Consider the following 27,347-nt stretch of genomic DNA (forward strand, 5'->3'; position numbering starts at 1 on the left):
ATATTTAAAAATCTACTAAAACTAAGTATTACCATTGTGACAATTTATACCTACTAATATATACACTTGAGGAATAGTTGTCAGATTTCACTATGCTGTAGTTTGAAGTTTTTTAAATATATTTTTTGTAAGGATTGATTTATTTATTTGAAAGGCAGAGTTACAGAGAGAAAGAACATATTACATCCAACGATTCATGCCTCAAATGGTTGCAGTGATCAGGGCTGGGTAAATGATGTGAGGAACAGGCGCTCGGGCTCGGTCACCCACGTGGAAGTGTTTGGGCTGTCATCCACAACTCCCAGCCGTGTTAGCAGAGAGCTAGATAAGGAGAGACAGAACTCGAACAACGCTTGGTGGCCCCAAAGCTGTGTCTTTGAAGAAGAAAGATAAAGCATTCGGAGTATGTGTAGATATTAAATGTTCTAGGAGTCTTTTAGTGCTCACATATTAAGATACTTAAAGTGATTGTAGGTAAATACTAACTTGTAGGTAAATAAAAACTGTTTTTCTGTGGCATATAAAATACAGTCACTTTTTGTTTTTATTATTAAGGGATGGTCGGATGCTGTTTGATTACCTGGCAGACAAACATGGTGTAAGTGTTTTTTACAAATACTCTATAAAGTTTTGTTTTGTATTGTTTTTTTTTAGTATTATTGTTATTTGAAAGGCAGCTTTACAGAGATAAGGAGGGACAGAAAGCTTTTCCCATCTGCTGATTTTTCACTCAAATGGTCATAACAGCTGGAGCTTAGCTTATCTAAAGCCAGAAACCAGGAGCTTCTGGGTGTCCCACATGCCTGCACCACCCCAATGTTTTGGGCCATTCTCCACTGCTTTCCAAGGCCATAAGCAGGGAGCTGGCTGGGAAGTGGAACTGGCATCCATATGGGCAGAGCCATCGTGCCAGCCCCAGTTGTCACGTTTTATAAGGTTGATTATGGATGAGTTTCTTACATATAGGTTCATTACATGACTTAAAATAATTTTGAAATCTGAATGCTTCCTGATATTTTTGAAACTTTAGTTCTTAAAAATTGGTGCTGATAAGAAAATAAATGGTGTGTGCACCTTTAACTGACAGAAATTATGTAAGTCTTTGAACTGTTCTGTAATTATTATATAACATTTTGTGTTAGTGCAAACAGCAAGCTAAATATTTTAGCACATAATCGATCTTTTCTTATGTTGATAAGTAAGTAAAAACAATGAACTCTTGCTTTGAACAATAGTTAAAGTTTTGAGAAGTTTTAAGGTCTTCACAAATACCCAAATTCACAAATTTGTGGGCTTTCCTAGAAACCCAGTTCTATTTCTCTTGTGTTAACTATTAGTGGGAAGGTCTTCAAATAATTGACCCAGGTTTAGATTTTGAACAAGTTTCCTAACCTCCATGTAAATTACCCGTTCTGATTTAAATGGATTTGGTTTATGTCTACTTTAGAGTGTTTCAATTTCTTCACTCACTTTGATTATGTTATTAACTTTAAAAGTTATGATTTGAGGTTCAGTTTTCACAGAAAACAAAGATACACTGTTGTTTATGTGGATATATGAGACATGTGCTTGAGAGTCGGCTAAGCTAAGTGACAAGGTAAGGGCCGCATATACCAACCGTCAGCTGCACAAGCTGGTGTCATGTCAAAGCACGTGTCGTTATAAGTTGTCATTCGTTGAGGTCAAAACTGAGTATTAAACTGATCAATTCCTGAAGTGTATTTTAAGGGCAACTTTTAGAAACCTTTGAAAAAATTAATTTCCTGGGGAGGCTTAAATGTGAATGTAAGTTTAAAACTAGAAATTGACAAATACAACTTTTTTCCCCTTTTAGTTTAGGCAAGAATATTTAGACACACTGTATAGATACGCAAAATTTCAGTATGAGTGTGGGAATTACTCCGGAGCGGCAGAATACCTTTACTTCTTTAGAGTATTGGTGAGTACTTTAATAAAACTTGGCTTTCTGTTTTATAGGATGCCCTGGGTTCCTCAACAGGTGTGTAGATTCGAGTCTGTTTATTAAGTTTTCAGCAGTCACTGAAATAAAATACAGTCAAAAAGAAATCCTTTCCATCAATGTAAAACCTAAATGTAAGATTATTTTGTAAATTGGAACCTCAAAATTTAGAGCAAGCTTTAACTTGAAATTTGAAAGTAGTATCCATTTATTATATTTTCGGCATTAGCAGAATTCTGTCATGTAATAGATTTCTTATTCTAGTATTACTGCTTAGCACAATGAGTGGTACCCCAGGTACTTAATCATGTCCCATTCTCCAATGTATAGGATCCGCACAAACAATTTCAGCAGTAAAGATGCCATTGATGGTAACTTTGAAATGTTTGTCAAATTTAAAACTTGAATTTAATGGGTTAATATTACTGAATGAATTGCTAAGTGTTAATTTTAATTCAGGCTGTCGATTTGTTGAACTTGTTCTAAACAGGTTCAGGGTGTTTTGAGGTATTGTGTTTACTTCTCCCATTAGCCATTACAATTTAAAGATCAGTCATTTGGCTTGATGTGTGAATTTAAATGGTTCTGTTGAATATTATTATATAACTGGTTGTTATCTTCAGTTGTTTTAGTGCTTTAGTTAGGGTATATGTAGTAGGAAGCCAGGATACAAATCAGGCCTTTCAGTTGACAGCCTTTGTCCTGTGTTCTGTCTGAGTAATTGTGTTGGTGAGCATGGTATAGGGCAGTCAGCGTGCTCTTTCATTTGTCTATAATTTGAGAAATTATAGATTTTTACTCTGAATTAATTACAATGTAGTTCATCTCTGATTTCTCTTAATTAAAACTAGAATTTTAAAAATCCTATTGAGGTGGACTTTCTGTCTTCCAGTCTTGTAAGATTTTGTTTCCTTTGTCTTTATTTTCTGGTACTTTTTTTTTCTATGCCTTCCATCTTGCATGTGACACACACACACACCCACACCCACACACACCCAAGGTTTATTGGCTGCTGTCTGCTTGTTTTCTGAGAAAGTAATTTAGTTTTTTTTGTGGGGAGGTGTTAACTGATTAGGTAATTCTTACATTTAAATTGATATGTGCTATTTTTGTAACGCTAGTTTCAAAACATAAAAGTTTTATGTTTATTTCTAAATTCGATTTGAGAAAAATTTTATGTTGTGGTTAAGATGGATCCTTAATTTAGCAGATTAGCAGCAGTTAATTTTGCAGGTGACTTGAAGGTAGTCCAGTGGTGCTAAATTTGTAGTGGTTTATCAGAAAATTCCATCAGTTTTACTTTGAATATTACCAAAGAATTAAGAGAGAAAAAGTTGATTACTTTGGAAATGTAAACAGCTTAAACCAGGATTGTAAAATCAGAAGCCTGGTATGATTACAGGTACATGAAAAGAGTTGGTTATTCATATCATTTGTTAATGCTGGGAGTGAATTTTGAGAATGAAGATTTAGTGTCATGTTAGAGTTCCAGCACAGTAAATTTATTGTTGCTGGTCAGTAAGTGAATGTGCCGTTTTGCTAAAACGTGGAAACTTAAGGTAACTGCTGGAAATCCAGATATTGAAACTCTTCTAGCATATCCACCCTTGAAAGCAGGTTGGTATGAAGAACCAACTGTAATGACATGGAGTTGAGCCAGAGTAGTACACATGAAACTTTTGGGGCTTAAAAAAACTTGGCTGTACTGCCACAAAAAGCTTTTATCCTAACACTTATATCACATTCTATGTTAGTATTATTACATGTTTTATATATCTGGTTGTATAATTAGTCTGAACATTTCTACAGGTGGTAGGTTGATCCTTAAAAGTTTGGGTAATTTTTTATGTTCACTTTTATTCATTATGAAAATATGGGTTAGTTCTCTGTCTTAATAAAATTTTGGATTGGTTTAAGTTTTAGCATCACTCTAACAAATCTTGGTCTGGAGCTCAAGAAATTGAATAATGTTACCTGAACACGAAATAATATGCTCTGCATTAGAATCTGTCAATATTTGGTGATTGGGTAACATTTAAAAGTGATGTGGAATACACCTAAAATTTTTTTACATTTGAGTTAAATGGTGATTGATGGCTTTCTAATAATATTTAATAAAGCAGCTAATATAGGTAAAGTTTTTAAAACATAGTTCCTATCAGTAATCTTGCCTTAAACTTGCAGTAAACTTCCTTCGGGACTAGGGAGAGGAGCTTTCTCTGGTCCTTGCCTGCTTCCGACGTTGGGTCCACACGCTGTCTACCAGTGACCATCAGGAGCGCTCCAGAAACCCCTCAAAAAAAACAAACAAAAAAACTAGAATAGGTAGACAGAGAACAACAAGGAAAGCTTAGAAACAGACAGGAAACGGTCAGCGGGGATGCACTTATAACTCACTGGGTGGGACACAAAGATTAATTACTCCTCACTAGGGTACTGAAGATTTCTCTGCACACCCCTCCTAAAACTGTTCTGCACCTAAACTGTTTACATGTCTTGTTAGAGTTATAGAGTTAGACTATCTGAAAAACAGCCAGCTTCAGCAAAATTATGCTGCAACGCTATAAAATGCTAAATACTAAAATTAAAATAGACACGAGACAGCTGAATAGTAATCTATAGCCATTTTAAGGTGTATAGAACCCGGTTGTATACAAACTAATAATTGAAATGTCAATGTAGAAGTCACAGGTTGTGGTTCAGAACTTGCATTTTTTTTTTTTCCTCTCTCTTTTAACATATTGGTTACTTAATACCATGTCAACTAGTACCATAACGTTATAAATAGTTACTGATGTAATGTCGGGGCTTTTAATTGATCGGTTTGATACTCTGCTGGCCCTACCTTCAGACCAGAGATGGTCTGCCGAAGGAACCGTTGAACTTATGTGGACAATAAGATGCTGGACTTTATGCTTGGTAGATGCTTGCAATGAAAGAATTTCAACTGAATTTGAACTGTGGTAATGCAACAAGGTGGAGGAATCCACCATGGGGGGAGGGTTTGTTGAGGGGTGGGGGGGAATCCCAGTGCCTATAAAACTGTGTCACATAATGCAATGTAATCAATAAATAAAAAAAAGTCAAAAAAATTTTGAAATTTGGTTGACAGCAAAATATGAAAATCCTGTTTATATTTAGGATGAGATATTTTTTTTTTGAAGGGTATACCCTTTTCTTATTTTAAAATTCTTTTTCTGTTTGTTTTTCATTCTTTTAAATCTATGGTTAGGGAAACCTAACCTATGAAAGAGCCATTGTAACTGTGATCTCAGATTAGAATTTGACTCTTAGTGACCCACTGCAGGCCAGTGTTGTATAAGTTAAAACTCTGCGATGCCAGCATATGATTTTGTGTTAAACCTATATTGAGTTTTTAGGTATGTTCCTTTGTTTTTGATAGTTCTTTGATTCATTCTCTACATGTCTCAACTCAGAATAAATGAAGCAGATTTAATAGGAATTTTTGAGCACTTTTAAAAATTACTAGCAATTTTTATTTAAAAATCTCCCCTCACTGTAGCTTTTATTCTGGTGCTATAGGAACTACACAAAAATGAAAAGACTTTTAAGATGCTAGGACTGTTTGTGGTCATATGCTTGTAATTTTTTTTAATCCACACTGATGATTGAAAAATATATCTACTGTCATTCATATGATATGATATCTACATGCCATTCATTTTGTTTGAAAGTACAATTTTCCATGATAACTTGATAGCTTGCACAATGGTAGCTTTTAGACACTTTATGGTCTGGACTGAAATTTTTGATTCTGATGTTCCGGTTGTTAGTACAAAATAAATCTGTTTTGTATTCTCTGACATGTTTATATTTTACAGTTTGAAATTTATATATGTCTAGAATTTTTGGTTTTGGAAATAGACAATAATAATGTATGTTAAAATCGATGGCATTTTCACCAAATCTTGATAAAACACATGTATCTGTGTGGTCATCATCGAATCACGATGAGCAATACTTGTGTTACCCCAGAAACACTCCTATGTCCACATGCTAGTCATACTGCACTGCTGGTGTTGGATGTCTTTATTATTTTTTTTTTTTTAAAGATATTTATTTTATTACAAAGTCAGATATACAGAGAGGAGGAGAGACAGAGAGGAACATCCTCCGACCGATGACTCACTCCCCAAGTGAGCCGCAACAGCCGGTGCTGCCCTGATCCAAAGCCGGGAACCAGGAACTTCTTCCAGCTCTCCTAGGAACTTCTTCCAGGTCTCCCACATGGGTGCAGGGTCCGAAAGCATTGGGCCGTCCTCGACCGCTTTCCCAGGCCACAAGCAGGGAGCTGAATGGAAAGTGGAGCTGCCAGGACTGGAACCGGCGTCCATATGGGATCCGGGGGCATTCAAGGCAAGGCCTCTAGACCACGCTGCCGGGCCCAAGATGTCTTTTTATTCTTAACAGACGAATTTTGTATGTTTTAGAATTTATTTTTGCTTTTATTTTTTTTACATATTATTATTATTATCATTTTATGATACAGTTCCATTGGCTCCAGGTGTTTCCCTTATCCCAGCCCCAACCCCCCCCCGACATACACACCTAGTTTCTTTATATCATTACTAACATATAGTTCTTCATACACAGTCATATGTCCATCATTGCGGGCATGGACCATGGCAGAGAGTCCAGCATCCTATTGGTCAAGATAGAGTAAACACTTTCATTGTACATCCATCTCTGTCTGGAAGTAGAAATGCATACTTGTTACATTGTATTCTCACATCTGGATATGTTAGTCTCCATTTCACAGGTACTGTACAGCCCCTCAAATGAAAAGTCATAATACAAAATCAACAATAGAAAGAAAAATAGATATTTACAATGCCGTAAAGTTAAATGACATGTTATTTGATATGACAGTCTCCATTACACAGCTACTATACATCACCTTAAATGAAAAGCCACAAAACAAAATCAACATGAGGGAGAAAAAAGAAATTAACAACACCATGAAGTTAAATAACATGCTACTAAATGACTAACGTGTAGCTGAAGAAATGAAAATCAAGAATCTTCTTGAAGAAAATGATGCTACTGTATGGTCTACGAGTCATTGAAAAATTTAATCAAAAGAAAGTGTTTTGATGAGAAAACATCAAAACCCATGCAATATAGTTTCTGCTGATTTTTGTTGGTGAAGTGTGTCTCTTCTAGACAATAAATAAATAGATGGGTTTTGTTTTTTAATCCATTCTACTAATCTATGATGTTTGAGCTTAAGCAATTTACATTCAGAGTTTAATATATATGGATGGTACTTTGGTCCTGTCATTTTAGGAATTTGTTTAGTTTTCTGTTGTCATTTTACTGGGATGTTCTTCCCGTTTGCCTTTGGTAGGGGCCATTCCTCTTCTCTGTCAAGAGAACATCTTGTAGTATCATTTGTAGGGCAGGTTTGGACGAGGCAAATTCTTTTAACTTTTCATGACTGTGGAAGAATTTTATTTCATTTTCAAAGACAAAACTTTGCTGGATATGTTATCCTGGGCCTACAATTTTTTTCTTTTAGAATCTGGAATATGTCACTTCATTCTCTTCTTGCCTGTAGAGTTTCCTGTGAGAGCTCTCCTGTGAGCTTAATTGGCATTCCTTTATATGTCAATTGATTTTTTTCACGTGCACATTTAAGGATCTTTTCCCTGTGTTCAATTGAAGAGAGCTTGATGATCATGTGTCTTGGTGAAGATCGCTTTTGATCAGGCCTGTTGGGAGTTCTGTGCCCCTCCTGGATGTTGTTTCCCAACTCTTTCTCTAGATTAGGGAAATTTTCCTTTATTATTTCATTAAATGTATTTGTAAAACCAGTTTCTCTTTCGGCACCTTCTGGGACTGCCATGGCTCTTATATTTAGCCTCTTAATAGTGTCTTTCAATTGTTGGATATTTTTCTTGGCCTGATCCAGCTCTGCTTCCAGTTTTTTGTTTGTTACCCTTTAATGACAGGAAATACCTTCCAATTCTGAGATTTTTTCTTCTGCTTGCTTCATTCTGTTGTGGAGACTCTCCACTGTACTTTTAGTTTGCTGTACTGTGTTCATAATTTCTGATATATCAGCCTTGATTTGCTTTATTGCTTCCTTAAATTCTTTGAACTCTTCTATGTGTTTCTCATTGTTGATCAGAAGCTTTAAAATGAGTTTTCTGAATTCTGTATGCACCATTTTCTCCATGTCTTCCTCAGCTAACTCTGAGGTTGGCATAAGGTTTTGCTTCTTTGCAGGGGAGTTTTCAGTAATATTCATTCTGCCTTTGTCTCTTCTTTTGCTCTTGGTCATTGTACTTCTGGTTAGTAGAGTCTTCTCCTTGGGGCAGGTTTCTAAGCTGTGTCACCCACAGGTCTACAGTGCGATTTTACTTATTGCATTTGGTACACAACTCTTTGCTTGCAGCCACTTGTGCCACAACCTCCAGCGAGTTGCAGGTTTGGGTTCTTATGTTAGATTTCCACGAAGAACTCCGTAGCCCCAGCTCCTGGCTCACCACTCTCCACCTCCTGTGATACCGTGCTTAGGCTGCACCGTTGTCTGTACAGTCTTTCTCCCACTTCCAGTTGTAGCAGGTCCCAGGATTAGAGAGACACCAGATGTCCTATATAGCTAGGTTGTTGATGGCGCTTATCTTTGCGGAACTGTTGGACGTTAGGTCTGAGGGCTACATCGGCTTATTGTGACCTGTATGATGCCACAGTTGGTATTATTTTCCTGTGGAACCAGAGCAACCCACGGACCTCAGCTAGTTCTTGCTAGCTCAGCACATGCGCAGTTCATTGTTGTCCCCTGCAGTCCTAAAGCTTTTGCCACAGTGTACAAAATGGCACCTTATGTACCACTACTAGAGTTCTTGATCTGCTGATCATCAGGTCTGAGGGCTATGCAGACCTGTCTTGGGTGGAATCTGTAGAATGCCCCATTGCTGCAGTTAACTGAGTCAGAAACGAGTTCACTCCCAGCTCTGTTTATGCTCAGTCCTTTCCCTTGCCTTTGCCTTCTTAGGCAAAATGGCGCCCAATTCAGCTCTAGGAGGCTGACTGTGCTGTGAAATCCACCCTGTTCTCGTACTGCCTGTCTGGGATTGCTGCTCTGCCTCTGCTCCTGGCAAATCAAACAGACCAGCAGGACGGACAGTTCTTTGTCTGGGTTCACCTCCCAAGCTCCCAGTGAAAGTCCCCTGCCACCTGGTTGCTGGTGGAGTTCCGGCTGCTGGTGGAGTTCAGATTGCTGTTAGCTAAATGCTGCTGGGGTATCAGTCACTGCAACACCACACCATTGTGTCTGCTGCTTTCCTGTGTCTCCAGGTACCCCTCTGCTGTTGCTCTGTCCTCTTCTATTTCCTGGAATGTGTCCTCTCTGCTTCATGCTAGCTAATGTTTCTCCATCCATTTAAACGTGTCCTTACCCTATTCTGCCATCTTGATTCTCCTCTCGCTTTGTTTTGATTTGATTTGAAAGGTGCAGTTACCCAGAGAAACAGGCAGAGACAGAGAATGTTTCATCTGCTGGCTCACTCTCCAAATTGCCACGACAGCCAGTCCTGGGTCAGGATATGGAGCCAAGGAGCTTCCCCCAGGTCTTCCTGTGGGTGTAGGGGCCACAAGGCTTCGGACCACCTTCCACTGCTCCCAGGCACATTAGCAAAGAGGTGGTTTGGGTGTGGAGTAGATGGAACTTGAACCATTGCTCGAATGGGATGCCAGAGGTGCAGATGATGGCAGGTTAATCTGCTAACCACAACACTACCCCCTAGAATTTCTTATAAATGCAATGATAATATTTATGTTGTGTCTTGCTTATTTTTAGTAGCAAATACCAGATTAGTTTGTGGTATTGAATATATCATAAGGTAAATTCTTTTTGCAGCTGAGTGGTATTATATTCTGTGAATACATCATGGTCTGTTTATGTATTCATCTGTTGATGAATATTATGTACTATTTCCAGTTCTTAGAGCTTGCTTACTTAATGTTATTCAGTATATTGGAGCTAATTGCTGCCATCAAAGGAGGAATCTCTTTATAGGCAATGCATATCAGGATTGCCAAAGTTTTGAACGTTGACATTTCCATCATCTTTTTGATAGTAATTCACGTTTAACAAATCCTTACAGTGTAGCAAGTAATGATGTAATCATTACTTGGATTGTGTCGGTTAAAATGCATAACTGAGATTTGTTCTGTTAATATGCTCATGTTGTAGATGAGGAAGCTAAAACAAATGGTTTCAATTTTATCATTTAGCAAGTGGTTGAAGAGGTAGTATGGCCAAATGCTTAGCAATTGGATTTTGGATCCTGTGCAAAGAGTGTGCAGAACTTGTAATTGTGTTATATAAGTAGAATACCATACAAGTACTTCAGTGAAAAATTTAGAATTTCTGCTTGGAATGTGGAAATGTTTTCTCTTGAATTCCTTTGCTTGCTTCTGCTGCACACTTGATCACTGGAGTCATTTTACCTGTTTCTGTTGCCTTGTTCTGAGGGAATCCAGTTTAAGTTACTTTTCTTACTCTCCTGGTCTTTATAGGTGTTTTGAATTTGTCACTCTTGCCAATGGAGAGAAGAAATAGGGATGGTCCAGTAGAAAACTATGGACAGCTTAAGCTGTGTGCTTCAGTGCTGCTCCTAAAACGGGGGAAAAGATACTTTCTTTCCCGCTGGGGTTTTGTGGGTTTTTTGGATTTTTAAATGATTTTATGAGACAGAAATTGTTTTTTGCTTGTCAGTCTTTTTTTCTCTACCTCTGTATAATTCTGTGCATTTGTGTCATAACGTCAAAAGCTTCTCTTGTATACGTAATTTCTTTTACATTGTGAATGAAACATCGAGTGTTTCATAATTCATTCCAGTGTTTATACTGACAGATTTCGTGTGAATTTAAAGTTTTAAGCTCCTAAAATTTGGTTATATATAATTGAGATGGGTTACTCTAAAATGACATTGTGTTTTGCTAGCCGTCAAAGTTGTCATTTATTTTCTGGTCTAGTTTAAAAAAGACCTGCAAGTTAAATTTGTTGAACGAGCTCACACTGTGATCCATAAAGACTTAGCTAACAGGAGTTTTGAGGTCTGCAGGTCTTTCAGTAGGCTGGCTAAATGCGTGGTATATGAAATGTACATTATCTTTTCTACAGAGTATTCAGAATAAAATTAATTATGATTGCTTAAACAGGTTCCTGCAACAGATAGAAATGCTCTAAGTTCACTCTGGGGCAAACTGGCTTCTGAAATTTTAATGCAGAATTGGGATGCAGCCATGGAAGACCTAACACGATTAAAAGAAACCATAGATAACAATGTAAGTTCCTCCTTTTAAGAGGGAATCTCTGTGATTATGTTTCTCAGGCTTTCTGGTAAGGGAAACAAGCAAAATGTTCAGATTAGTTGTGGTTGATTTAAGAAGATCACAATGAGTTGGGTGGGTTGTTTAATTTCACTGCATCTGCTTAAATTTCTTTTAACTCTTGAGAAAAGAACTCAATGTTCATTTCTGTTGCAGCCTAATGTGTCCTTTCTTCTCTGCCAATGAACACGACACTGTTGTTAGTGCTTCCTATTATTACAAGTCATGGAAGATGACAGTTTTCATACCCAGTTAATGTCGAATAAAACCATTTACAGGATGTTCAGTAACATTTACTGAACAGAATGTTCAGTAAAGTCCTTGCTTTTAAAATGTTGTCTGAAATTATTATAATTTATAACCTCCGCAAGAATGGTGTAGTGGACAGATTGAATCTGTCTTTAAAAGCCAGAGTGGTATCGTGAGACACCCTTTCTCCTTCAGTGAAAACATAAAGGAGACGCAACTCTGCTCATAATGTCCTTAGTGCATGCCTTTAGAAGGGCCTAGTTTTTTCATTATAATTTTGGGAGCAGTGATATTCCCTTGTCTGTCATATGTTAATATTTTGAATGCATGCATTCTTTTTTTTTTTTTTAACTTGCAGTCTGTGAGTTCTCCACTGCAGTCTCTTCAGCAGCGAACGTGGCTCATTCATTGGTCTCTGTTTGTTTTCTTCAACCACCCCAAAGGTCGTGATAACATTATCGATCTCTTCCTTTACCAGCCACAGTAAGTTGTTGTATAATTTTGGCTTTCAATATCTGAAATTACATGGAAATTTTAAAGCGTAAGATGTACTATCCTCTAATGCTTGAATTTATTCTTTCCTGGTGTGAGAGATCTGCTTATTTGAAAGTCCTTTTTATTTTTTAAAAAGACAATTATTTTTATTGAAGAAGGCAGATTTACAGAGAAAGATAATCTGTCCACTGGTTCATTCCCCAAATAGCCGCTATGGCCAGAGCTGAGCTACTCCAAAGCTGAAAGCTTCTTCTGGGTCTGCCTATTATGATAGGTTTTTTAATTGGATAAGAGAAGTATGGATTTTTTTCCTGTTAATAAAGAGAACACTTCTGCTGATTCGTTCCCCCAAATGCCTACACAAAGCTGGGTCTGGGCCTGAAGCTGGCAGCAGGAAGGTAGAAAGCAATGCCCTCCCGAATGGCAGGTTCCAGTTACTGCCGGGATGCACAGTGATAGGAGCTGGAGTCAGGAGCCAGAGACGAGGGTGACACTAGGTCCCTGGAGGGCAGGTGTCTTCACTGCTCCGCTGGAGCGTACTCAGGTAGTTATGAATACTGTTTCTTGGTGATACAGTGAAACTTGATAAGTAGTTTTTTAAAGTTCTTTGTGATATGGAATCTGCATTTTTTTCTCATCTGAATCTGGAATGGGTAGCTATGTAAAAAGAGTGGGTCGTTTGCCTCTGCATAATTATGTAGCATCTTACATGTATTGTTTGGGAGATCCTGTCCCATGAGTTACACAGATATCCCAGGGTGTTGATATGTGACGCTGAAAGACCACAGTCATTAGCGTGCCTACCAAACTTAGTTGAAAAAAAGCTGTCACACTCTCAGTGGCATTTACAAGTTTTTCGTATTCCATTTTTTCCCTTGAAATCTAATTTTATAATTTGTTTATCTTGAACAGGCTCACTTGATTTTCTAAAAGTGTCAAATACCCAACTCTAAACAGCTTTGTTTGCCCATCTTTCTCTAAAGATAATGTTGTGTGAGAAAAGCAGCTAGTTCCCTTTGCCACTTGGTCACTTCAATGTTTTTCTGAAAGATAACCACAAAGTTGAATCATCAATCAAAAGCTCCTGTGTATGGGATCCTGGGTGCATTTGGAATTTTGGGGAATGGTAATACTGTCTACAAACTGTGGGATAAATCTGACCCACAGCATGTTTGCACTTAGTCTGCAACCCAAGCATGCTATTTATATGTTAAATAATTTTTTAATGAGATATAGTATTTTGTGAAATTCCAATTATAGTTTCTATAGAGTGAGCTTGTTTACATAGATTTAGTAGTTGAGCGAGAGATCATGTTGTTGTGGCCCAGCAGCGACACGAAAATGACGAGGCATACTCTGAGAGTCTGGCAAAAGCCGGAACCGCAGCCGGACTCTCCACTGCCAAAAGTGGCCACGTTTAAATCCTTCTCTCTGCTGCCCCGTCCGCATTGGTCTTAGCTTTCCTCCTGGCTTCTCCAGCCCTCTCTCCACCACCCTTTTTCCCACCCATCCTTCTCCATCTTTCTCCGTTGTCTCTCTCCTCTTGCTCCAGCCCTTGTTCCTTTCCCTGTCCGTCTCAGGCATAGTTGTCGTCTGTCCGTCTGTCCGTCCCCTAGCTTTTACCAGCTACTTTTATGTTGTTCTCCACCAATCACTTCTCCGCGTGGGTCCACTTGGCGCTACGTGGTAGGTCAGTAGCAATGACATAATTGCAGCAAGGGCATTAGCCTATCACTCTGACTTCTTGTTTACCTGCTGGTGAGACCAACCTCACCTCCTGGCCCTGGGCCAGCCGCCATCTTGCAACGACCCTTACCAATCCCAGGAGCGGCTCTAGCACTCCGTTCCCCACATCATGTATTTGTGTTCTTGTGGCCTAGCTCTACTCTCCTTGCAGCACTGCAGATTCCAGGGATGCTGTGATTAAAAGAGTATTTTAAAAAGTTTGGTAAGGGCCCAGTGTAGTAGATGGTTAAAGTCCTCGCCTTGAGTGTTCATGGGTGCAGGTTTGGATCCCAGCTACTCCACTTCCCATCCAGCTCCCTGCTTGTGGCCTGGGAAAGCAGTGGAGGACGGCCCAATGCATTGGGACCCGGCACCCCATGGGGAGGAAGAGGCTCCAGGTTTCTGGTTTCGGATTGACTTAGCTTGGGCTGTCACAGTCACCTAGGGAGTGAACCATTGGATGGAAGATCTCCTCTCTGTATATATGACTTTGCAATAAAAAATAAGTAAATAAATGTTTAAAAAAATAAATTTACACATTAGAAAAAATATAGCAGATAGTTTTTATAATTTTTTTGCACCAAAATAATTTGTCTAGCCCCCTTTTTTTTAAAAAAAAGGCTTATTTATTTAAATTCAAAGATACAAAGAGAGCTTCTGTTTGCTCATTCACTCACCGTATGACTGAAATAACCAAGGTTGCTTCAGGCTGAAGCCATGATCCGTGGCTTATTCGTGGCATAGTCATCTGGGCTTCCTATGTAGATGCAGGGCTCAAACACTTGGGCCATCCACTAGCAGGGAGCTGGATGAGAAGCAGAGTTGCTGGACTAAATAGGATGCTGGCATTGCAGGTGGTGGCTTAATGCACTCTCCTGAGACAGACTTGTACATCTTAACTGCTAGGGGCTTGTTTTGTTTTGTTTTTCAAAGGTTTGTTTATTTTTATTGGAAAGGCAGATTTCTACAGGGAGAAAGCGAGACAGAAAGATCTTCTGTCCGTTGGTTCAGTCAAGTGGCCGCACTGGCCGGTGCTGAGCCGATCCGAAGCCAGGAGCCTCTTTCCCACATGGATGCAGGGTCCCAAGGCTTTTGGCTATTCCCTGCTGCTTTTCCAGTCCACAAGCAGGGAGCTGGATGAGAATTAGAGAGCACCAGCTTCCATATGGGATCCTGGAGCTTGCAATTTGCAGATTCAGCTACTAGGCTGTCACACCGGGACCTCAACTGCTAGGTTAAACTCTGTTCCCAAAGTAAGTTTTGAGTCCTTTTTGTGATAGCTATGTAAGGGAAGATGCCTTTTACCCAGTGGTTATTCAGTTAAATCATATTGATTTGTGGCAGTAAAAGAAATCTGTCTAGTGAAAATTGATTCAAACTAGAATAACTGAAGAGTTGAGGAGTAGGGAGCATGTTGCTTTAAGGTGAACTTGACATTTTGTGATTGACAGAAGCTACCCTCGGTCGCCTTTATCAACTAGTAAATGGCTTTGGGGAATAACTGCAGGCCTGATGACGTTTCTTAGTCTCTTAAGCCTAAAATTAGAGAACAAAATGTTCGTAAAATGTATACTTTAATAATATTGCTTTAATGACAACTATGATAGTATGAGTTAAAACTATATTGATTTCTTTCATTTTGTCAAAACAAAAAGATTTGATTCCAGATTTGGTTCAGAAACAATTTCAATCTCAAATTTGACTGCAGAACGGTTCAGCCCAAATTTCAAATACAAGAGAAATTTCTGTTATTTCAAAATTCATATACCTGCAATTGAACTAGAACTTGTAATAACATGTTAAAAGGCAGTATTGGGAGAATTAAACAGAATTATACAAACACCTTCTAAGCTAACAGAGTTATTAAATGAATATAAACTTATTAAGTGTTTGTTGATATTTAATAGTACCTGTCTGTGTGAAAAACATCTTTGAAGATAAAATATGTAAAATCTCATTAGAGCAGAGCAGTATTAAGTGATACATTCCCTCCCAGTGGAGTGAAATTGTCCTAACAGAAATTTCATTGGTTTCATTTGAAGTCTGCATTTTTTTTTTAATTTTCAAATGCTGTGTTTTAATTTTGCAATAACAAATTTTAGAATTACTTTCTCTTTGTGTAAGTACCTATATCATATTCTTAATCTTGTTTTTGCCCACAAAGGCAAAGATAATTACTGTCTAGTCTGTCCCAACTTTGTCATCTTCTGACATATATATAGAAAGATATTTTTAGGGCCCGGCGGCGTGACCTAACGGCTAAAGTCCTCGCCTTCAAAGCCCCGGGATCCCATATGGGCGCCGGTTCTAATCCTGGCAGCTCCACTTCCCATCCAGCTCCCTGCTTGTGGCCTGGAAAGCAGTTGAGGACGGCCCAGTGCTTTGGGACCCTGTACCCACGTGGGAGACACGGAAGAGGTTCCAGGTTCCTGGCTTCGGATCGGTGCGCATCGGCCCGTTGCGGCTCACTTGGGAAGTGAATCATCGGACGGAAGATCTTCCTCTGTCTCTTCTCCTCTGTGTATATCTGGCTGTAATAAAAAAATGAATAAATCTTTGCCAAAAAAAAAAAGAAAGATATTTTTAGCTGAAGAAATCAATCTACAAATAAGATACATATAATTCAGTGATGCATATGTACATAGATATGTACACACACATTCATATAGTTATTCTAGATAAAATGAAATCAGAGTTCAACATTATATAAACAAAATACTACTATTGTGTAATGATTTTAGATTAACTTATAAAAGAGTTCAATAATAGCCTGCTAAAATTATCTGCTTCAAAAGTGGTAATAAAAGATTGTGCTTTCCTATGCTTCTGCATGAGAGTATTTTTTAAAAATATATGTATTTATTTTTATTGGAAAGGCAGCTATACAGAGACTAGGAGAGAGCGAGGAGGATCTTCTGTCCGTTCATTCACTCCCTAAGCAGCCACAAGCACTGGAACTGAGCCAGGCCAAAGCCAGGAGCTTCTTGCGGGTCTCCCACTCGGGTGCAGGGTCCCAAAGCATTGGGCCGTCCTCAACTGCTTTCCAGGCCACAAGCAGGGAGCTGGATGGGAAGTGGAGCTGCCGGGATTAGAACCAGCGCCCATATGGGATCCCGGGGCTTTGAAGGCGAGGACTTTAGCCGCTAGGCCATGCTGCCGGGCCCAGCCTTTCCTTGTTTAGATGGCATTTTGATGGAGACTAAATGGGACCAGACAGTAGGAATCTACATTATAATATAAAGATATTTTCGTGCATGATTTATGGAACATAAGGCATCTAATCAGGAGTCTGCAAAATAGCTAGGATTTAGGCTCCAGGGATGTATGGGAGAGCAGTTCATACAGAGCGAACCGCAGGAGGTGCTCCGTGCTGGGGAAGGGCTGGTATCTTAGTGCCTCAACTTGCTGATAGTCATGAGTGCTTTGAATATGCAGTTTTACCATAAATGTATGTGAAGACCCTCAAAAACTAGTATTACCCAGTATTGATCATGGGATTCCTAGCCTGTAAATGAGTCTTCCGCCTCCAAACTGGGGACTACTGTCTGGCATTTTCATCATTTAGATTTCTGCAGTTGGATTCTATTTCTTTATCTCCTTCAAGGAAATGCCCTAAAGTATTGTAGGTCTTAGACTGTTGAAATAGTGCAATGCACTAAGCTGTGTGTGAATTTGCTTTAGCTCAGATTGCTTTGTAGATCTAGAGGTGAAGTTACTATTAAGTAACTTGTGTTTTTACCTTAGATATCTTAATGCAATTCAGACAATGTGTCCACATATTCTCCGCTATCTGACCACGGCAGTCATAACCAACAAAGATGTGCGAAAACGCCGGCAGGTGCTAAAAGATCTGGTCAAAGTTATTCAACAGGTAAAAATTCATCCTTAATCCCTTCTTAAAATGCCTACCCTTTAGAGCTGCTCTTCTTGTTAAAGTAAAACTCCTTAAGAGAAATGTTAGAAAACGGGGAAGTACTAAGGTGAAATTTAAAAGGAGGAAGACTCTCATGGACATTTACTGTCTTTAAGTGTAAAACTTCTATCAGGTGTAATCTGAATGATTATTGCTATCTAAGTGGAAATTTGAAATACATTACTTCCTGTGTTGTGTTACTACAAAGTTAAAGATCTGGTGTCTGGAACTGCTTATAGAGGAGTCATTACTAGCCTCATTTCAGAGGATGACATATATAAATGACAGTTATTAAACGTCCCCAAATTGATTAAAACTGCAGCCTTATAGGTTGTTTTTTTGTGTTTCAGCAATAATTGGAAAAAGAACTTAAATCCTTATTTAATCTAAGAATAAATTAAGCACAAAGATGTTACTACCATTCAAATAAGGCAAGGTTATCTTTGTACTTGGGGAAGTTTATCATTATTTACTGACTAATGAAGAATTGGTCAAAAACTTGTGAAATTTTTCTAGAGTGAGACTAGAAAACATGGCTTGGAAGACATGCCCTTAGAATCAGTGTAGAAGCTATTAGTTGAATATGATAGTAATTTACTAGAAATTCATGGGAACTGTGGAGAAAATAGGAAAATTGGGATAATCTAGGGGCAGTACATGCTAAATAATGTTGAAACAGATGCGACCTGACCTATGTCTTAATTTTGTAGGAATCTTACACCTATAAAGACCCAATTACAGAATTTGTTGAATGCTTATACGTCAACTTTGACTTTGATGGGGCTCAGAAAAAGCTGAGGGAATGTGAATCGGTAAGTACAGAGTTTTACTTTATTAGTAAACTCATAGCTTTCTTAGTTATTTGCATGTTAAACATTAATTATTTATTTATTTAAGGTTTATTTATTTTTCTTTGAAAGGCAGATATACAGAGAGAAGAGACAGAAAGGAAGATCTTTTGTTTGATGACTCACTCCCCAAGTGGGCACAAAGGCCAGAGCTGAGCCAATCCAAAGCCATGAGCCAAGGGCCTCTTCCAGGTCTCCCACATGGGTGCAGGGTCCCAAGGCTTTGGGCTGTCCTTTAATGCTTTCCCAGGCCACAAGCAGGGAGCTGGGTGGAAAGTGGTTCTTCTGGGATTAGAACCGACCCCCATATGGGATCCCAGTGTGTGCTAGGGGAGTACTGAAGCACTAGGCCACCGTGGCAGGCCCTTGTGTTTATTTTTTTAAATGCTTCATGACTTAACCATCTATTGCCGGGTAGAAGTTTGTTTCATTAAAAGGTTTTATTGAGACATTGAAGATACTGTAAATATGTATATATTTCATATATGTAGGGTGGTTAACTTGAATTGCACATCAAAACTGTGATTCTTAATTTTGCTTTAAGGTTAGTTGCACTTATTGAGAAATGTTCACATGATTGCATTTAATATTTGCTGTGAGGTCAGTTGTAGTTGTAACTTCTATAACTGTAATGCCTTGTTTGGTGGAAACCAGAATTTCTTAAGCAAATGGAAGATTTAGATCATGGTTGTTTTGAATACGTTACTTTGTAAAATTTAGGAAATTAAAGTAACAGCTTACTTGCTAAATTTTAATTCCTTTTTACCAGATTCATACATTACCACTCATCACATTCATCTATTGAATCCAAATTTTGGCAAAAATTAAGTAAATTTGACAGGTTGAGTTGTTATTTATGTAAGGAAAAAATATGTAAGTATACTGAGGATCGATTTTCTAAAGCACTAAAATAAATGAGTAGAGTTCAGTATAAAAACTCATTGTAGACTCATGTGATATTTCATTGGTGTGAGTATTGGTGTCTGGTTCTTCATGCTGAGTATCTAGGGCTGATTGTGGACCCAGCAGTGAGGGCAGTTGAATAGTTGAAGCTGAACATTTTAATTATACCAAAAGTAGAATTTGAGCTTCCTTTTGTAATCTTTTTTTTTTTCTTCTTTTTTTGCAGCCTTTTGCTAGCAGAGAAATTCTCCTGTCTTTAGTCTATTCATAATATTTTAAGTATTTGGAAAAGTTAAGTCATTTTTAGGGTTCTTAACTAGGATACAGACAGGGCAATGCTACTTGGTCGAAAAGGTGCTTTTATTCCAAGGCATCCATGAAACAAGGAAACATGGTTTTTTTAAGTCTTTTTTTTTTTTTTGGCAGTATTCTGCCAGTGCTTATTTAAGTTGTTTAGAAACAAGCATAGATCTTCTTTGTGAAAGTACTGTCGCATAAAGCTATCATTAGATGGTAGTGAATAAGAACAGTAAAAATTTTGAGTCAAGTTTTGAAAAATGTGCGTTGGCATGCTAATATTTTTCTTTTATTATAACATAGGTGCTTGTGAATGACTTCTTTTTGGTGGCGTGTCTTGAAGATTTCATTGAAAATGCCCGTCTTTTCATATTTGAGACTTTCTGTCGTATCCACCAATGTATCAGCATTAAGTAAGTAAGCCCTGTGTTGATTTGTATTCCGTTGTTTTAAAGGCCTGGAAATTTCTATTTACTGTTCAGTTGTGTTTAATATTATTCCAGTTAATTTGATTTTCCTGTGCTTTTAGAAAAGGGAAAAAATATTGATAATTTATTTTTTACAATCCTTTTAAGGAGTTACAGACTCAGATATCTTTAGCTTACATGATGTGTGGCATATCATTTTTCTAAAAGATGTTATTTGACAGTTACCTTTTTGAAGAGTAAATACTATTAAACCATTATACAGGGAGAAGAAATGAAGTAACCACTTTTAAAAATGGTTTTCAACAGTTCAAGAGTTAGCCCTTAGTAAATCAGAAATTTTGTTGAAAGACCACTACATTTGGTAATCATTTCTGTTAATTGAGTTTGTTTTATTTAATTACATTTGAGTGCTTATATAGTAAACTGCTGTGACATCCTCAAATGTTGAAACATGGAAAAATTATGGTGACTTTTAGTTGAAATTCTCTGTGTTGTGTAAAATATTATTGGGAAAAGTTGTGAAATGTACATAACCTATTAGAAACTAATTTTATATATTACAGTTTGAAAAATAACCACTGCCCGTTGGCCACAGATGAAGCCAAACATAAATTTAAAAAAAAAAAAAAAAAACTTCCTACTTTAATGTTAGCCTCTAAGGAATTGTGTAGACCAAATTCTTCTTTAATGTCGTTTGTTTTTGCTGGAGGATCCATACTTCCCTAATTTTAGTGGGTTGTTACTGAAGTGGTTGTCCACAGTTAGAAGCATAGGGCGAGTGTTTGGATTTTTCTGTGGCAATTGAATCCTTGACTTCAATTTTATTAGTACTTTTCTCTAGCTTGCAGACAATGTAAAAATTCTTTTTTTTTTTTAAAGAATGCTTTCAAATTCCTAACAAAGTTGTGAAACAACATCATATGTGGGGCTCTTGACCATCTAACATATTAGGTTTGTTTGTATAGTTTAGTGCCAGTGCAGTGTGTTTGTAACATGAAAAAAACGTGCTAGCCCAAACTTGCATTTTTGTCCATGATAATGCTTTCTTTAAGTATTTACTTCTCCAGTACAGTGAATATGATTCCTTCTAATTCTTGTCTTTATTGAGTCTTATTTTACTTTTTAGGATTCAGTTTATGGTATTTGTTTATTTTTGGCTTTTGTTTGAGAGACAGAGTGCTCCTATCCCGTTTCACTTGCCAAATGCTTGTAACAGCCAGTTCTGGGCCAGGCTGATGCTAGGAGCCGGGAACATAATCCTAGTCTCCCATTGAGGTGTCAAGAACCCACAATACTTGCTGTCACCTGCTATCCTACCAGGAAGCTGGAATTGCATCCCAAGCATTCTATTTTGGGATCTAGGTTTTACAAGTGGCTTTGTAGTCACTAAATGAAATGATTATGAACAGTAAAATTATTTGTGTTGCCTACTCAAGTGTAACACATTCATCTCAAGAAGATAATAGACTAGAAACATCATCATAACCATTTGTATGACATCATTCCGCAAGAAATTTCTATATATATGTAGATGTAAATGTTTGGATTTTTGTTTGATTATTGCAGTTTTGACCATGCAGAATTCTCTAAGCTACTTTAACTTTAAATATCTAATGGGTTTGCAAAGTCCAAAAAAAATTTTTTTCCAATAATAGACTTCTGTTTTTCATGGTTTTTTGAGTATACTTACGGGGTGTTTTACTAATTTAGACAGTTGAAAATACATAAATCAATGTGTGTTCTTCTAAAATTAGAAGAACTTGGTCAGTAATAGAAATGTTGTATCTGTATTGTTCAGTATTGACCCCTCAGAAGTCATTCACATTTCAGATTAGAGAATCATGGCTTTCAACTCCAGTTTTTGATTTATGAACATGCACATTTGGGTGTATATAATTAGATCAAAGCAGAGCCCTGTTCACCTTGCTTGTTACTAATTTTTTTATGATCACAGAGCACAGCTTTATTGTGTTTTAGCTGAGGAACTTCCACTCATAGACATTGATCAATGTATTTTATTTAGTAACAGAACCAATGTTACCAGGTCTGTATTTTCCTTGTACCTTGTTATCCATTGAGCCAGTCGGTAATCCCCTGTAAGTGTCTAGCTCTGTTTGAGTCTATGTAGAATTTTATCTTACACGGACTCTCTGTGCCCAAGCATTGGCTTTTACTGAGCACTGTTCTGCGCTTGAGAAAGTGAGTTTCAGCTGCCAGCCTCACAGCTATACTGAACATCAGAGAATTCCACTCACGTTGGAAACTAAGGAAACGGAGACTGAGAGATGGAGTAGCAAAGATGAGGGTCAAGCCTGTTTGACTCTAAAAATTCTTCTGCCCGTAGGCTCTCGTGCCCTGAGTAGCCCAGAGTACCATAGCACCCATTCCCCTGCAAAAGTGATTGCACCCTACTTAGACCAGGATGTTATATGAGTTGCAGTTTTTCATTTGATAAATTTTAGTGATGGTATCACTTCCAGTCTTCAGTTACTACCAGAATTTTTCTGAATTAATTTTTATGTTGGCTGACTATATTCTAGAAAAAAAAGTCGTTTGCCAAATGGCTTGACCTGCTCTGTGTCCTCAATCAGCACTTCAGTAATGTGGCTATAAAACTGTTCACAACAGTTTATAGACATTAACAAGCTTTATTTTGTTATTCTTGTGTTAAACTTTAAAATCTCTCCTCAAAGACTTTGCTCTGAGAGCAAAATTTATACTTTGCTCTGACCCTTTATTGTGTGTGGTCTTTTTCTCCACTTTCCAGGCATTTTGGTGGTGCTGCCCATCAGCATGGTCCTCTCATAGAGTTTACTCGGCAGTCCCCACCTCGTTTTCTCTCATCCAGTCATTCCATTTGCGTTTTCTGTGGGATTGTATAAATAGCATGGTTCCAAGGGCTCTGAAGTTGTTGCTTCAGTGCAGAAGTCAAGTCTATATTACCTCAAAAGAGTGTACTAAAACCTGACTGCCACTAGAAAATTCTAACAGTCTTGGTGAACATCTGCCTCCTGGGGTTCCAGAATGGCCTCTGCTGTGAAGGAGCCCTGAAGAATACAACATTATCCTGGAAATCCAAAGTTACTGATTTTTCGTAAATCTTCCAGCTTCATTTGTTTGCCCTTTGCTTGGGGACTGGGACCTGCCCATCCTAAACTTTTGACACTGATTTATCGAGTGTGGTTAGAGCGTGATGAAGAGCGGTACTGCTGTGCCTGTCTCGGGGGTGGCTATTCCAATGTACGGCCAGAATCGCAAAAGATTTCATTTGGTCACCCATGATTTTAGCATTGAAATGCAGACTCAGAGCAGTGGAGTAATGTTAAAGCTGATTTAAAAGGTTAAAATTACTGCAGTTGAAAATAATGTATGTATATTAGGCTTTTATAAATGCAGCAGGCATCCTAATTCAGACTCCATACACTTGGAATATCTGTTATGGCAAATTACTGCATTCATAGGCTTACACTGATCCACTTGCCTCTAATTAACCTCCAGTTATTTGATGTTCTATCTTTTGGTGGGGAGGAAGTGAAAAATGTGTGTGTTGCCTTTTTTCCTTTCCCCAAAGGATGCATTTTAAATTTTGAATGGAATAGCACAATTTTAAAGTCCATGGTTGTTTAAATAACAACTCCTTCCATTTGTGATTTGGAATATTCTCTGTTAATAGATTTTTTTTTATTAAGTGCCTATAAACACATGTGATAGTCACATTTTCTTAAGAATACTTATTAAGAATGTTTTTATCAGTTTACATACAACTCTGGAGATTTGTAAGATAAGGACTCAAATCTGTTTACCAAAAAAATTGTAACGACTGTCAAAAAAGATTACTGTGATGTGGTTTAATATAGTTGAATTTATAGCTGAATAGTATATGTCTAAATTTAAAAGCTGTTTTAAATAATCCTTGGACCAGTTTTCAATTACAGATAAAACAAAGTATGGAAGTAATATTTTGAATGTGTATGATAAATATGTTGGAGCATTCGTTAATATAATTTTCCTATAGTAAGATAACGCTTTTTATTAAAAGATGGTTATTTTCCAACTGCTCTTGTATTTCTTTATGAAGTCATTCTATTTTGCTTACTTTTTAAAGTAATATTTTACATTACAGTATTGTCTTTTAAGTTCTTGTTATTGCAAAATCTGTATTTAGAATTATGCTCATTTATGCTAGAGGGAAATTGTGTCCCATGAAAGTAAATTGTTCTCAAAATGATTTCAGTGACCACTAAACTTGAATTTCTGAGTTAACTTATTCTTGAGTACTAAAGATGTTAGGAATTCTAATGAGAGTTTTCAATTTTCACACAAAGCATTTAGTTTTTTCTTTGCTTTTTTCTGGTTCCCCATTTTTCCCAATCTTACACTGAAACTCAATCTTTTTGTATTTGTTGTTATGGCATACTATTAGAAAAGACTTGGAGTAATTTTCTTTGAATATGCTGAATAGTTGAGTTAAAACCTGGCCAGAGGTTTGCAGATCCTGGTGCTTGAATCAGCAGTATTTTTTTTTTTTAGTTTATTTTTGTTTGTTTGTTTATTTATTTATTTATTTATTTATATTGGAAAGGCAGATATAGAGAGAGGAGGAGAGACAGAGAGGAAGATCTTCTGTCCAATGAGTCACTCCCCAAGTGGCCTCAACGGCTGGAGCTGAGCCAATCTGAAGCCAGGGGCCTGGAGCTTCTTCCGGGTCTCCCACGCAGGTGCAGGGTCCCAAGGCTTTGGGCCATCCTCCACTGCTTTCTCAGGGCACAAACAGGGAGCTGGATGGGAAGCGGGGCCACCGGGATTAGAACCGGCGCCTATATGAGATCCTGCGTGTTCAGGGCAAGGACTTTAACTGCTAGCTACTGCGCCGGGCCCAAATCAGCAGTATTTCTAATAAATTGTACTTGGATGCTAGATTACTTGAAGAAGTTAGTAATGAGACATAAGGAACACTGTACCCCCCATGCCCTTTTTGCAAATCTTAAGTTTTTTTGTTGTTTGTTTGTTTGTTTGTTTAGATTTATTTTATTTTTATTACAAAGTCAGATATACTGAGAGGAGGAGAGACAGAGAGGAAGTGGAGCTGCCGGGATTAGAACCAGCGGCCATATGGGATCAAGGCGAGGACCTTAGCCACTAGGCCACGCTGCCAAGCCCAAATCTTAAGTTTTTTTAATGTGGGGTAGAGGGTGGCTGTGGGGAAGAGTCAGACAGTGGAAACCCTCTAAAATATCAGGTATTAAAAACTGGGCAGATCACTTTAGAGTTGAAGTCCACATGAGGTTCCTACATCAGGACAGATGTATGATGTGTTATTAAGTGAGACCTTTGGTACTAAGTGTTATAGACACAAAAGGAAGTATTTGATTTTTGTGCTGGAAGTGTGTGTAAGTTTAAATTGAACTAAGTATGAAATACTTGAGTTTTTGAAATAATACGTAACGATTGTATACAAGTGTTTTTTGTGTTAAGAATATATAAATTTTTTCATGATATGCTTTTGGTAGGTATAGATACTCCACCCTCCGCCTCCTAGTTTCCTCCCCATTCTCCCCGCATGTTATTACAATAGTATAGTCTTTCAGCAGTAGTTACAAACCCAACATTCTGTTGTTTAAGTGTATCATGGCATTAGAGGAATAGGCAATAATAGAAAGTTTTGTATCATATGGTCAAGGTACATGAAGAATATGTATGTAAAGAGAGGTGGGATAGAAAATTCTAGAGTTTCTGCATAGAATGCAGTTTTAGTTTAAAATCTTAAGGTAAACCGTTCACAACCTCCCCGATAAAATGGTAACTTTTTCTCCTGCTTTTTCTTCATTCGTTTAGAGTTATGTATGTATTTTGGGCCCTTAGGTGATTGTTTGCCAACCTGCTGACTTAAAACTTCAGACTACAGGACAAGTTGATATTTTGTCACCAACAACACAGCAGTTCATGTTGGTAGAGTGTTAGTAACTTGTAAATTTAAGTTCTTTTCGTTTGGGCTAAGGGTTCTGTTAAAAGTTTTCTGCATTGGCTTCAGCATCTATCTATCTATCTATCTTTCCTTCCTTCCTTCTTTCCTTCCTCAGTTATTTTTCTTAGAAAGGCAGAAGTTACAGAGAGAGAAGGAGAAACAGATCTCCCATCCCCCGGGTCACTCCCCAGATGGTGGCAACTGGAAATTGGGGCTGTCCAAATTCACGAGCCAGGAGTTTGTTCCAGGCTTCCCCTGTGGGTGCAAGGGCCCAGGAGTTGGGCCAGCTCCTCAGCCTTCCCAGGGAGCTGGATCTGGATCCGAGGTAGAGCACCCACGTGTCCGTTTGGAATACTGGCACTGCTGTTATAGGTCCAGCCCATTTTTGCCACTGTACCTGCCCCTGTTTTCTTTTTGATGATAGCTATTCTAATTGGGGTGAAATGGTATCTATTTGTGGTTTCAATTTGCATGTCTGTGGTGATAGATGATGTTGAGGCTCTTTTTTTTTTTGGATGTGTTTATTTTTATTGCAAAGTCAGATGTACAGAGAGGAGGAGAGACAGAGACAGAAAGATCTTCCTTCCGATGGTTCACTCCCCAAGCGGCCTCAACGGCTGGAGCTGAACTACTCCAAAACCAGGAGCCAGGAGCCTCTTCCAGGTCTCCCATGCTGGTACAGGGATCCAAGGCTTTGGACCGTCCTCGACTGCTTTCCCAGGCCACAGGCAGGGAGCTGGATGGGAAGCAGGGCTGCTGGGATTAGAACAGGTGCCCATATGGGACCCTAATGTGTTCAAGGTGAGGACTTTAGCTGCTAGGCTACTGCACTGCGTTTTTTTCTTTGTTTTGTTTTTAAGACTCATTGACCTTTGTATATCTTTTGAGAAATATGTTGACTTTTTTTTTAAAGTCATAATATTTGGGCTTTTTTGCCACTGATTTATTAACAGTTTGTTTATAGTGATAGGAGCAAATAGTCCTCTGAAAACCCTTCATTATGCCAGTGTGATATACAGGATATCTGATTTGCATACATTGAATCGTGTTTTCATCTTTGGAGTAATTTCTACTAGATCTTACTGTACCACTTTGTGTACTATTAGATTTGGTTTTCTAGTATTTTGTTGATAATTTTTGCATCAGTGTTCACCAGAGACTGATGTGTCATTTTCTTATTTGCAGGTATTTAATTTGTCAG

General features: G+C 38.0%; 1 protein-coding gene across 1 annotated transcript in view; it reads left to right on the plus strand.

The window, feature by feature from the left end:
• Positions 1–27,347, plus strand: part of EIF3E (eukaryotic translation initiation factor 3 subunit E) — a 37,355-nt gene that overhangs the window by 5,948 nt on the left and 4,060 nt on the right. The window contains exons 4-10 of the mRNA XM_058668551.1: positions 556–598; positions 1,835–1,939; positions 11,153–11,278; positions 11,931–12,055; positions 17,537–17,663; positions 18,416–18,517; positions 20,057–20,166. Of these exons, the coding sequence (XP_058524534.1) occupies positions 556–598; positions 1,835–1,939; positions 11,153–11,278; positions 11,931–12,055; positions 17,537–17,663; positions 18,416–18,517; positions 20,057–20,166 (738 nt within the window). The remainder of the gene's footprint in view (positions 1–555; positions 599–1,834; positions 1,940–11,152; positions 11,279–11,930; positions 12,056–17,536; positions 17,664–18,415; positions 18,518–20,056; positions 20,167–27,347) is intronic.

The sequence above is a fragment of the Ochotona princeps genome, chromosome 9 (genome assembly GCF_030435755.1).
Source record: "Ochotona princeps isolate mOchPri1 chromosome 9, mOchPri1.hap1, whole genome shotgun sequence".
Lineage (NCBI taxonomy): Eukaryota > Metazoa > Chordata > Mammalia > Lagomorpha > Ochotonidae > Ochotona > Ochotona princeps.